Raw genomic sequence first — 12809 nt, forward strand, 5'->3', positions numbered from 1 at the left:
GGAAATGGATGGAGCTAGAAGGAATCATGTTGAGCGAGGTAAGCCAAGAACGAAGAGACAAACGGTACATGGTCTCCCTCATAAGTGGATGCTAAATCCAAAAGGTTAGTGATACGACAAAACTAACAGGACTTAAGAAACAAAGAACTCCCGCTCATCTGGTTGAACCACTACTAAATATCCTCATGCTGCTGATCACAAATATGGTATATAACATGTGAACACTGTTATATATTACAGACTGTGGTAGACAATTTGCTCCAGGGAAGTTAGAATGAACTTGTGACTTTGAAATTATGTAATCATTTAATCACAATCAAAAAAAAAAAAAAAAAAAAAAGAACCTCGGGGAAGGGAGGGAGGGAGGGGATGGTAGGGGGAAAACAATGGAGGGGGTAACAATGTTCAAGAGGAAGTGTACTCATAACCTCACTCATGTAACTGTGACCCTCTGTATAGTAGCTTTACAATAAAAAAAAAAAAATAAATAAAAAAAATAAAAAAAAACTCTTATCCCAATTAACCACCACAAAACAGGAAGAGGAGCTATAGTTCAAAGTGGTAGAGTGCTGGCCTTGAGCAAAAAACTTCAGGGACAGTGCCCAGGCCCTAAGTTCAAAACTATGACCAAAGTAACAACAGTACCTACTTTAAAGCACGCTGTGAACAGAAATATGCACAAGACACTTGTGACACATTCTCTTCTCAAGGTGTTAAGAGGAACACATTTAAAACACTACAATACTCACCATCCAGTCAACTGAGCTGTTGGGGCATGGAAGAGTGATGGCTTACCAAACCACACCATCCCTTACATAGGTTCACTCACAAACGAATACACTAACTTCCCAGGTTGACTAGAAGAAGGCTTTCTGAACACTGTAAAGGTTTTGGAATCTATTATTAAAATCTTAGTAAGGCATTCTGGCACTTTTATGTAAAATTCCTTCCATTTCCAATGCTGGTGTGGTTTTATTTTCCAGAAAAAACAATATAAAACAAGACATTTTTTGGAGTGTTCAACACTCTTTGGGCTGTCTTTCCTCCCGCTGATGGAGCTCCATTAGTGCACAATCAGGTAAACGCTCAAGGCAGTGTTTTTTAATTTCTCACCTCTGACCTCTTATAGACTGTAGCCAGAAGGAAAAATAAATAGAAAGCATTCTTCAACATGATTTCCTAGAGAAAACTTTAAACATGCATTTACCTAGAGGTCAGGAGGGGATGGTGCACTGAGGGAGCTCCTTCAGGAACTGGAAAAGGGGCTACAATATCCTCACGTGTCTTCAAAGTTTTTTCAGAGCGCCTGGGCCTCACAGCACTTCTGATATAGACAGCATAGTACAAAGTGATCTCAGTAACTAGCTCCAGAATTTAGCTTAAGCTCTAAGATTTACTTACAAATGGAATTATCTGAATGTCTGGTTCAACCTACTTCAGTAAGGTTTCTGAAAATCTAGAAATACACTAGTTTTGGAAACAGTAAACTCAAGTTTTAAGAAAATACCAATCTGAGAAACTGGAATGTTGATGTCCGAATTTTTTTCCAAAATGAAGATCTTTCTCTCAATTTTAATACTCTATATGAAGGGAGCTAACGACAATTATCGGGACACTATATTTTACAACCTTATAATCCCTTCCCCCCAAGATACAAAATTCATCTAAACAAGCATCTTCACATAAATCCAACGGGCTCTAAGTTTCCTTTAAGTGCAGAGTTGAAATCCCTTCTGAGTCAAAGTGAAATAAATGGACAACATTGTTTGCTCTGAAGTTCTCTCTGCTAGAATACCAGCAGACAGCTAAACCAGCATATAGATCAAGCATATACGGATGTCAGAATTTCCCAGTTAGCTTGTCCTTCCCAGTCACAATCTATGGAAACAGTGTCAAGCACAGAATACAACACACTTGCTATACATCTGAAGAACCCTGCCCACCCACTTCCAAAATAAATGTAAAGGTTTCTTTCAAAGTTTATCTCGAAGATTAAAATGGCTCTTTGCAAAATTATACATTTACAAACCAATCCACCACAGAAACTGCTGATGTGTATTACTATCACCTACCATTTCCCCAAGTAGAAAAACTATGCCAAACTCTCATTTACCAGACTACAACACACCAAAGCAATCAACAGTATTTGAAATAATGAAGTCTTATATTATATATGGTATTTTTGCAATTTCTAGTAAGGTACAAAAACCAGTCTTAAAATAGTCTTTGAGTTGTACGTTTAACTTTATACAAACTACCTACTAAATAATTGTATGCAGAGTTATTAAAATGAAATTTCTAAAACAACTTTTTTTTTTTGATTAAAAGAAAATTTTCCTGGGCTGAGAAGGTGTCTCAGTGGTAGAGTGCTTGCCTTGCATGCCCAAGGCCCTGGGTTCGATTCCTCAGCACCACATAAGCAAAAAGAAAAAAGCCGGAAATGGCACTGTGGCTCAAGTGGTAGAGCGCTAGCCTTGAGCTGAAGAGCTGAGGGACAGCGCCCAGGCCTAGAGTTCAGGCCCCACGACCAGACCAAAAAAAAATGTCCTGTGCCAGTCCTAGGGCTTGGATTCAGGACCTGGGCACTGTCCCTAAGTTTTGTTTTTTTGTTTTTCAAGGTCAGTGTTTCACCACTTAAGCCACAGGTCCCTTTCCAGCTTTTTCATAGTTAATTGGAAGTAAAGAGTCTCATTGACTTTCCTGCCCAGGCTGGCTTCGAACTACAATCCTCAGATCTCAGCCGCCTTTAAGTAGCTAGGATCACAGGGGTGAGCCGCTGGCATCCAGCTAAGAGAAAAATCTATGTTTTTAAGTAGTTGTACAAAAGAAAGACTAACACACCTTTAAAGTTATGCAGGAGATGGAGCAGAGCAGGCCTACTCTACAGTCTGCTGTTTGTAGATTCAAATTTCCTCTACTAACAATATGCATACAAGACTGTTTCCTATAGGAAATAAGAGGTTTGCATTATAGCACTCTCAATTATCTGGTGTCAACAGAAAATCAACATGTAAAATAGACTAGAAAAACCAAGAGCTGGTGGCTCATGCCTATAATCCTAGCTAAGGAGGCTGAGATCTGAGGATCATGATCCTCAAAGCCAGCTTGAGCAAAGAAGTCCTTTAGACTCTTATCTCCAATAAACCACCAGAAATCCAGAAGTGGCACTGTGGCTCAAGTGGTAAAGCACTACTAGCCTTGAGCTAAAGAGCTGAGGGACAGCACCCAGGCCCAGAGTTCAAGCCTCATGACCGACCAAAAAACAAAGGCCTAGGGATCAGAGATGTGGCTCAGTTGGTAGAACACTAGCCAATGAGCAAAAGTATCTGTCTGTGGGAGAGGGGGATCAGGAGAGAAAAAAACTGAGGAGGGAAGAGGTGACACTGTTCAACAAGAATGTACTCAATACCTGACTTATGTAACTACCACTTCTGTACATCACCTTTACAATATATTTTTTTTGGGGGGGGGGGGGTCATGGGGCCTGAACTCTGGGCCTGGACACTGTCCATCAGCAATTTAGCTCAAGGCAAGCACTCTACCACTTGAGCCACAGCACCACTTCCAGCTTTTTCTGCTTATGTGGTGCTAAGGAATCGAACCCATCTTCCCAGCACCTACAATAAAAATTTTTTAAATAAAAATAATACAGTCTAACAACAACAAAAAAAAAAATCAGCCTGACATTTCATTTATTTGAAGAGAAAGCTCTGAGATGCTTAAAAGCCACAAGGTAAATTTTCCTGTTTCCTAGATATAAGAATTTATTTCAGATCACAGTTTTAACTTCTGAAACCCCAGAAGATAGTTCTCTTCACTATTTTCCCAAATTCTCAACATTTAAAATACAAGATTGGGATCATCTTCAGTTACTGCTTAAGAAAAAAATCCAAGTTTTCAGAATGTGTTTTTATACACTGAGATTCCCAGCTTTCTACAATTATTCTAATTGAAGAAACATTAACCAATTTCCTATCGAAGAAATAAGTGGGGAGCTGGGAAGGCAGTGCTAGAGTGCTTGTCTTGCATGCATGAGGCCCCAGGTTCAATTCCTCAGCACCACATAAGCAAAATAAGCCTGAAGTGGTGCTGTGGCTCTAGTGGTAGAGCGCTAGCCTTAAACTGAAGAGCTGAGGGACAGCACCCAGGCTCAGAGTTCAGGCTCATGACCAACAAAAATAAATAAAAACAAGTGGTTGTTACCAGAAGAAGGAATCATATAAAACAAGATGAATTCTCAGGGCCAGTGAACATAAAGCCTTTCCTCCAGCTGGGTGCTGGTGGCTCACACATGTAATCCTAGCTACTCAGGAGGCTGAGATCTAAGGATCATGATTCAAAGCCAGACCGAGAAAGTCTATGAGACTCTTTATCTCCAATAAATCACCAGAAAACAGGACAGGGCATTATGGCTCAAGTGGCAGGGTGCTAGCCTTGAGCTGAAGAGCTCAGAGACAGAGCTCATACCCAGAGTTCAAGCTCCACAACTGACCAAAAAAAAACAACAAAAAAAAACACAACAAAACCTTCCCTCCACACACTGGAATAAACTCATCAAATCACAAGGCACCACCCAGGTACCAGAGAATGGGTCATGTGACAAAGCATTTAGAGAAAACAACTTGTAAGAAGAGTCACTGGAAATGTTATGTTTAAAGGACAAAGCATTAATCAAACTACTTTAAAAGCCCTCCTAGTAAAAACTTTAAACCAAAAAAAAAAAAAAAAAAGACTGAGCTAATTAGATGTGGTTCTTTGCAGTTTCCATGGAGAAGAGGATCACTAAGGGCTCTGCTAGCTAAGCAGTAAACTGTATTTTGTTTTTTATTGTAAAATTAGTGTGCAAAGGGGTTACAATTACATGAGGAAGGTAATGAGTACATTTCCTATCCAGCATTGCTATCTCCTCCTTTGTTTTTCCCCTACCATCCCTTCCCTCCCCCGAATCCCCACCTCGCCCCCGCCAAGTTGTAAAGTTCAACTATATTGTTTTGTTGAATGCTATGCGTGGCTAAACCATATACTGAAAGCCACAAGAAACCACTTTCTATGAACATTTTGTTCCCAAACTATGTGAGTTGGCAAACTCTATCATTTCCAAGTCAATTTTTATCCTTTACCTCGGAAGAAATCCAACTAGTTTTCAGTATAACTGCTTAAAATAACACATTAGTCAACTAGATGTGTTAAGACCAAAACCTCAGGCTATCCTAAAATGCACCAAAATCTTCAGATTGTGCTGGCCTGCCACACATCATTCAACCAGGATAGGTGAAGTTAACATACACAAGAACACAGGAAATACTCCTACAGGAAGATTCTAGTGAGATAAAATAAAAATGCTGACTACTAGAAATAGCTCACCATTGCTTCAGTGTTATTATAACTGCGCAAGAATTCGTTTTTTTAAAGATCTAATACTCACTTTTTATTCCAACCACTGTAATGTATAAAGTACTTCACTTGCTTGTCCTTTATGGCAACCTTCACACACTGAAATAAAAAAAAAACTCAACTTAGAAAAAGCCACTCTACTATTAACTTTTTGGTGGACAAAATAAAAACAACGAAATTTAAAAACAGTGATAAGCTTCATACAAAGTTTTATTTATTGAGCAGAATGGGTTTTGAACTTGGGGATTCAAGCTTGATAGCACACAGGCTCTACCATCTGATCCACACCACATCATTTCTTGCTTTAGCTTGCTCTTCACATAGGGTTTCCATTTTCATGATCCTGCTTACCTATATGACTGTGTAGCAGGGAGTACAGGTGTGCCAGGCTTGATATTGACATGGAGGGGTGGAGACCTGTCTCTGCCCACTATGACCTCAAACTATGGTCCTGCCTATCTGCCTCTGCTTCCTAAGCAGCAGAGATACTGTTCCCACTTCCTGTCTTCTCCTCCCCCTACTCTTCTGTATTGCAGACTGCATCTCCCTATGTGGCCCAGGCTGGCCTTGAACTCACAAACCTTCTTTGTGCTGGGATTATGCGAATGCTCCACCACTTGTTCAACCGCAAGCCAAGAACTACAATTATTTTTTTTTAATCTGATCAGCTTCAATACACTGATTTGTTTCAGAAGGTCACCTGAATTCCTAAAAGCAGACAATTGTAGCAAAGTAATGATGGAAAGTCATGACTATTTGATTTTTAAAACTTAAAGGTGTTCAGGAGAGAAAAACCAAAAGAACCACAAGTTCTTTTCATAGTCATTTCAAACATTATCCCTCAGTGATGCTTCGCTGCCAAGGAAAAAATAATCTGTCAAAATTCATGAAACAATGAAGAACATATGATCAAACAGACTCATCATTTAACACTTTTAAAACACATGTTAAGGGCTAGGAATGTGGCTTAGTGGTAGAGTGCTTGCCTAGCAAGCATGAAACCCTGGGTTCATTCCTCAGTACCACATACATAGAAAAAGACATTAATGGTGCTGTGGCTCAAGTGGTAGAGTCAGCTCGCCTTGAGCAAAAGAAGCTCAGGGACAGTGCCCAGGCCCTGAGTTCAAACCCCAAGACTGGCGAAAAAATTAAAAAACAAAAACACTAAGTCAAACATGATTTGTGAAGGTGGTTAACCAAAACTGACCTTATTAAAACAATTATGCTAGCCCAGCACCAGTGGCTCACACCTGTAATCCAAGCTACTCAGGAGGCTGAGATCTGAGGATCGTGGTTCAAAGCCAGCCCAGGCAAGGAAAGTCCATGAGACTCTTATCTCCCATGAACCACCAGAAAACCAAAGTGGAGCTGTGGCTCAAGTGATAGAGCGCTCGCTAGCCTTGAGCTGAAGAACTCAGGGACAGCGCCCAGGCCCAGAGTTCAAGCCCCACGACTGATTTAAAAAAAATTATGCGGGCTGGGAAGGTGGCTCAGTGGTAGAGCGCTTGCCTTGCATGCCTGAGGCCCTGGGTTTGATTCCTCAGCACCACATAAGCAAAGAAAGAAAAAAGCCAGAGGTGGCGCTATGGCTCAAGTGGTAGAGCGCTAGCCTTGAGCTGAAGAGCTGAGGGACAGCGCCCAGGCCCAGAGTTCAGGCCCCATGACCGGACCCAAAAAAAAAAAAAAAAAATATGCTGCTGGGCACTGGAGGTTCACATCTTTAACCCTAGCTCAGAAGCTAATACCTGGAGGAATTCAGTTTGAAACCAACATGGGCAGAAAAGTCCTGAAGACTGTCTCCAATTAACCAGCAAATAAGCCTGATGGAGGCATGGGTCAAGTGGTAAAGCACCAAGCTCTGAGCAAGAAAGCAAGGTGAGTCAAGAGCTCCAAGGCTCCAAGTTCAAAGCCCAAATACCAGCACACAACCTCAAAAAAGATCAAATCTGGCTAGTAATTTTGGCCAACTTTCTTGAAAAAAACCATCTTCGTACCTTTGCTTCATAAAGAAGAGGCCCATGAAAGCACAGCACTCGCTCACCTGCAAAATAAAAAAACGATGGATTAGTGTGATCCCAACCTAAGACAGACAGTTGAAAGCAAAATTACTTAAAATGGTTAAGGCTACACAGAGAAGCACCTTAGAATGAGCTTCCACATACCCCACTAGGTTCTTTCAGTGACCTATCAAGTAAGGTTAGCTGGCTTGGATTGTTCTAGCCAGATTACTAGAAATGCTTTTCTCACATGTTCCAATGCCATTTTCTCACTATGAATCACCGAGATGGATTTTTTTTACACTACTCCATGTTCATTCATACTTTTAGTAAAAACAGACACAAAGCCCTAGGTCTTTGGGAGCTACACCTTACCTTCAGTCTTCCCTTAAGACTTGAAAAGCCAAATGATACCTCAAGGACTACAGTGAAACTTAAAAGCCATTTCTGTTTGTTCATCTAAGAAGCAGGCAGGCAATTCTTGATAGAACCTAAACACCTCACAGTTTTTTTGTGTGTGGATCCTGGTGCTTGAACTCTGGGCCTGGGCGCTGTCCCTCAGCTCTTCAGCTCAAGGCTAGCGCTCTACCACTTGAGCTACAGCACCACTTCTGGTTTTCTGGTGGCTTACTGGAGATAGGAGTCTCACGGACTTTCCTGCCTGGGCTGGCTTTGAAGGGCGATCCTCAGATCTCAGCCTCCTGAATAGCTAGGATTACAGGCGTGAGTGGCCAGCTCCCGGCTTAACCTCACACTTTATCTCCAGCCCACTTTGTTTCAACACAACCCAATGCAACTAAAGATTCCAAAAGGGCCAGCTATTTTGGACTATAAAACTCAAATTACCTACAAGTGTAATTCTGAAGAAACGATGCAACAATAAATACGCTTCAGTATTTTAGTTGTTAAGCATAACTCAAAAGATAGTCCTTAGCCGGGCACCAGTGGCTCATGCCTGTAATCCTAGCTACTCAGAAGGGTGAGATCTGAGGATCACAGTTCAAAGCCAGTGTGAGCAGGAAAGTCCATGAGACTCTTCTCTCCAATAAAAAAATCACTAGAAAACCGGAAGTGGCACTGTGGCTCAAGTGCTAGAGCGCTCACCTTGAGCTGAAGAGCTGAGGGACAGTGCCCAGGCCGAGTTCAAGCCCCTCAACTGACCAAAAAAAAAGATATTCCTTGATTCTGATAATTGTATGGGAAATCTGAACATCTATTTCCCAACATATCTATCAGGTCTTTCTGTGCCCCAAAGTGCTGAGTACTAACAAACTTATAATAAGGGACTTGGGAGGATCACAGAGAAGGAAGTATCTGGAAAGTACAAACCAAACCAGAGATTGAGACCGGCTCTCAGACATATTGGATAAACATCATAAAAGCTGAAGAAGAATCAAATGCATATAACTACAGTGTCAACTGTTTATCCCTTACAGGATACCCAATTGTTTATTTTTGGGTCAGGTCGTGGGGCCTGAACTCTGGGCCTGGGCGCTGTCCCTCAGCTCTTCAGCTCAAGGCTAGCGCTCTACCACTTGAGCCACAGCGCCACTTCCAGCTTTTTTCTTTTTGCTTATGTGGTGCTGAGGAATCGAACCCAGGGCCTCAGGCATGCAAGGCAAGCACTCTACCACTGAGCCACCTTCCCAGCCTAAGGATACCCAATTCTGATAAATAATCTTTGGAATAATTTACTTTTTTCCTGAGTTTTTTTGGTTGGTCATGGGCCTTGAACTCAGGACCTGGGCCCTGGGCCCTGAGCTTCTTTTTGCTCAAGCACTCTACCACTGAGTGACAGCTCCACTTTCCATTTTTGAGTGGTTAATTGGAGATAGCAGTCTCACAGGGTTTTTCTGCCTGGTATGGCTTTGAACTGTGATCCTCAGATCTCAGCTTTCTGAGTAGCTAGGATTACAGGCCTGAGCACTCTGTTTTAGTGTTTTTCACTCTGTTTTAGTGTTTTTTAAGTTTTGTTGTTTTTAGATGATGTACAGAGAGATTACCATTTTTTAATTCAGGTAATAAGCAATTTTTTTTTTTTTTTTGGTCAGTTCTGGGGCTTCAACTCTGGGCCTGGGCACTGTCTCTCAGCTCTTCAGCTCAAGGGTAGCACTCTACCACTTGAGCCACAACACCACTTCTGGTTTTCTGAGTGATTTATTGGAGGTAAGAGTCTCCTGCCCTTTTCTTGCCCTGCTGGCATGAACCTGGATCCTCAGATCTCAGCCTCCTGAGTACCTAGGATTACAGGCGTGAGCCACCAGCACCCAGCATGAGTAAATATTTACAGGACAAAGTCACTTCTTCCTTTGCTTTTCCCCAGTTTCTGAAAGTTTTTCAAACTTGTTATATATAAAACTTGTTCCAGGGCTGAGAATGTGGCTTAGTGGTAGAGTGCATGCATGAAGCCTTGGGTTAGATTCCTCAGTACCACATACACAGAAAAAGCTGGAAGTGGCCCTGTGGCTCAAGTGGAGGCCTGCTAGCCTTGAGCAAAAGAAGCTCAGTGCCCAGGCCCTGAGTTCAAGCCCCAGGACTGACAAAAAATAAATAAGTGACAAACTTGTTCTATAGCTCATCCAGAACCTCTAATTAGTGAGAATCTCCCAGAATAACATCTACTAGCTGTGTGCATGCATGAATGTGTGCATGTATATACACCTGGGCTTGAACTCAAGGTATCAAGCTCTTAGTAGCTTTTTCCCAATCAAGGCTTCACCACACCTCCACTTCTGGCTTCTGGCTGGTTTAAGGATAAAGGTTCACCGGCTTTTCTGCCTAAGCTGTCTTTGAACAGTGATCCTCAGATCTTAGTCTTGTGAGCCACCGGTGCCCAGTTAGATGTTCCCTTGGGAACATCCTCTTTGGCTATTTTATTTCCATCTTAGTCCTAACATCAGCCAAAACACTCTGGTCGACCCAAAAGCCAATAAAAAAAAATAACTTTCAGGGCACTATTAATCAAATATCATTGCAATTTCCCCATAGATTTAAAAAAAAAAAAAAAAGCTGGGCACTGGTGGCTCACGCCGTCCTAGCCACTCAGAAGGCTGAGATCTGAGGATCACGGTTCAAAGCCAGCCCGGGCAGTAAAGTTCGTGAGACTTCCAGAAAACCAGAAGTGGAGCTGTGGCTCAAAGTGGTAAAGCCTTGAGCACGTAACCACCACCACCACCACCTCTCGGACAGAGCCCCAGGCCGAGTTCAAGCCCCAGGACCGACCAAAACAAAAAAAAAAATAACAGGCGCCCGAGGCCCTAGACTTGAATACACAAAAGCCGTTAGAGAACCTTTCAAGTGGTTGGGGTTTCTGGCTTTTTTACTGGCTCTTTAGGAGCGCGCGTGCGCGCGGCCATGACCGAAGAATCCGGACGCGGTGGCTGCCGCCACGCAGAGCCGGACGCGGCCTCAGGGCCGCACCAAACAAAAATACAAGCAACCCCCGCGCATCCCTCCCACCCGGCTCCGCGTCGGCCCCACCCACCCGCCTCTGCGCAGGCGCAGCGCTCGCGCGGACGCGGCGCCAGGGGAAGGTGGGGAGGACGGGGGAGGGGGGGCGAGCGGGGGGGAGGGGGGCGAACGGGGGGGGGGGCGGGCAGGCGCCGCGGCGGCCCCGGTGGGGGTTGCGCGGGCAACTCGGGGGCTCGGACGCTGGCGGCCATGTTGGCGCGGCCATCTTACCATCGCCATTTTACAAACGCAGTTTTTCTCCCGCCCCGAGGCTCCCGGCCCATTCCCCACCCCACCCCACCCCCATGCCCGAGGCGGCGCCCCGCGCCCCGCGCGCGGCTTCCGGGACGCCCGCGCCACGTCCTCCGGGGCCCCTCCCCGCCGCCCCCGGCCCCGGCGCCCCGACCCCGGCCCCATCCCCCGGCCTCGACCCCGGATCCCCGGCCCCTGCCCCGGCCCCGTCCGCGGCCCCCCGACCCCCGCCCCGGCCCCGGTCCGCGGCCCCGTCCGCGCCCCCCGGCCTCGACCCCGGACCCCCGGCCCCCGCCCCGGCCCCGTCCGCGGTCCCCCGGCCCCGGCCCCCCGGCCCCGTCCGCGGCCCCCCGGCCCCCGTCCGCGGCCCCCCCGGCCCCGGCCCCGTCCGCGGCCCCCCGGGCCCGTCCGCACCCCCCCCCCGCCCCGTCCGCGGCCCCCCGGCCCCCGTCCGCGGCCACCCGGCCCCGTCCGCACCCTCCCCCGCCCCGTCCGCGGCCCCCCGGCCCCCGGCCCCCGCCCCGTCCGCGGCCCCCCGGCCCCCGCCCCGGCCCCGGCCCCGGCCCCGGCCCCGTCCGCGGGCCCCCGGCCCCCGCCCCGTCCGCGGCCCCCCCGGCCCCCGCCCCGGCCCCGTCCGCGGCCCCCCGGCCCCCGCCCCGTCCGCGGCCCCCCGGCCCCGTCCGCGGCCCCCCGGCCCCCGCCCCGGCCCCGTCCGCGGCCCCCCGGCCCCCGCCCCGGCCCCGTCCGCGGCCCCCCGGCCCCCGCCCCGGCCCCCGCCCCGTCCGCGGGCCCCCGCCCCGGCCCCGGCGCGTCTCTCTGCATTGTGTTCGCGGCCTCTTCCCCGGGCAGCCTCGGCCTCCGCAATGCGCCTCCCCGACACAAAGCCCGGGCCGGGCCGGCCGCCCCCTCGGGGTGCAGCCCGCGCCCCCCGCCCCGCGCGCGCGCCCCGCCGCGAGGCCCCGCGGCGCGGCACTCACCCTCCTGGAACTTAGGCTTCGGGTCCTGCTTGGGCGCCATTTATAAGTGATTCGCCGCCGCCTGCGCCGCCGCCGCCGCCGCCTTCTCCCACCACCCCCGACTACCGCCCCCCACTCTCCACCCCACCCAAACTCGCGTCAAACGCGCCGTCAGCCGTCGCCGGCTCTACATCCCCGGCCCGATTTGCCAGCGCCCGCCGACCTCACAGCGCCGCGACCCGCTCGCCACGCTGCGCCAGCCAACGGCCGCCCGCCCGGCCCCCGCGCATGCGTACGCGCCCACCCCGGGGCACGCCGGGACTTGTAGTCCCGACGGGCGCCGCCGGACGTGGGAGGGGGGCCGGCCCGCCGCCCCCACCCCGAAGCTCCCCTAGGCCCACCCCACCCCCGCGGCGTAGGAAAGCTCGGGTTGGACTGCACGCGTTATTAGTCTGGAAGAGGGCGTTTGCGGGACCCGAGGGGAGGGTGAAGGGATGGAGCCTTAGGATGGGAAAGGCCCGGATTCAGAGTCCCTGGTATTAAATAAGCTCCCCACAGCCAGGTGTGGCGGGCGCCCAGGAGACGGCCGGGGCCCGGAGCGCGGGCCTGGCGGGGCCTCCCAGCGCGGAGGGTGGGAGTCCCCGGCCCGGGAGGGCGGGGGGGGGGGGGGGGGATGGCCCCGGTGGTCCGCCCCAGTTTGCTACAATCGAAGATGCACAGATGGCCTGCGCAGATTTCTTCACGGTGACCCCCTCTGTGC

At 48.4% G+C, this 12809-nt stretch overlaps 1 protein-coding gene across 3 annotated transcripts in view; it reads right to left on the bottom strand.

Moving 5' to 3' along the window:
* Nucleotides 1-12182, bottom strand: part of Morf4l1 (mortality factor 4 like 1) — a 31861-nt gene extending 19679 nt beyond the window's left edge. For 2 of the 3 annotated variants that reach the window (XM_042697778.1, XM_042697777.1), the window contains exons 1-4: nt 12071-12182; nt 7389-7435; nt 5426-5493; nt 1208-1324 (exon numbers count right to left, since the gene is read on the bottom strand). In XM_042697778.1, coding sequence (XP_042553712.1) covers nt 1208-1324; nt 5426-5493; nt 7389-7435; nt 12071-12110 — 272 coding nt within the window. In that variant the 5' untranslated portion in view covers nt 12111-12182. The remainder of the gene's footprint in view (nt 1-1207; nt 1325-5425; nt 5494-7388; nt 7436-12070) is intronic. The other variant, XM_042697780.1, reaches the window with a different exon arrangement.
* Nucleotides 12183-12809: the final 627 nt, after the last annotated feature.

This window comes from Dipodomys spectabilis, unplaced genomic scaffold (assembly GCF_019054845.1).
Source record: "Dipodomys spectabilis isolate Male_0828 unplaced genomic scaffold, ASM1905484v1 ptg000228l, whole genome shotgun sequence".
NCBI lineage: Eukaryota > Metazoa > Chordata > Mammalia > Rodentia > Heteromyidae > Dipodomys > Dipodomys spectabilis.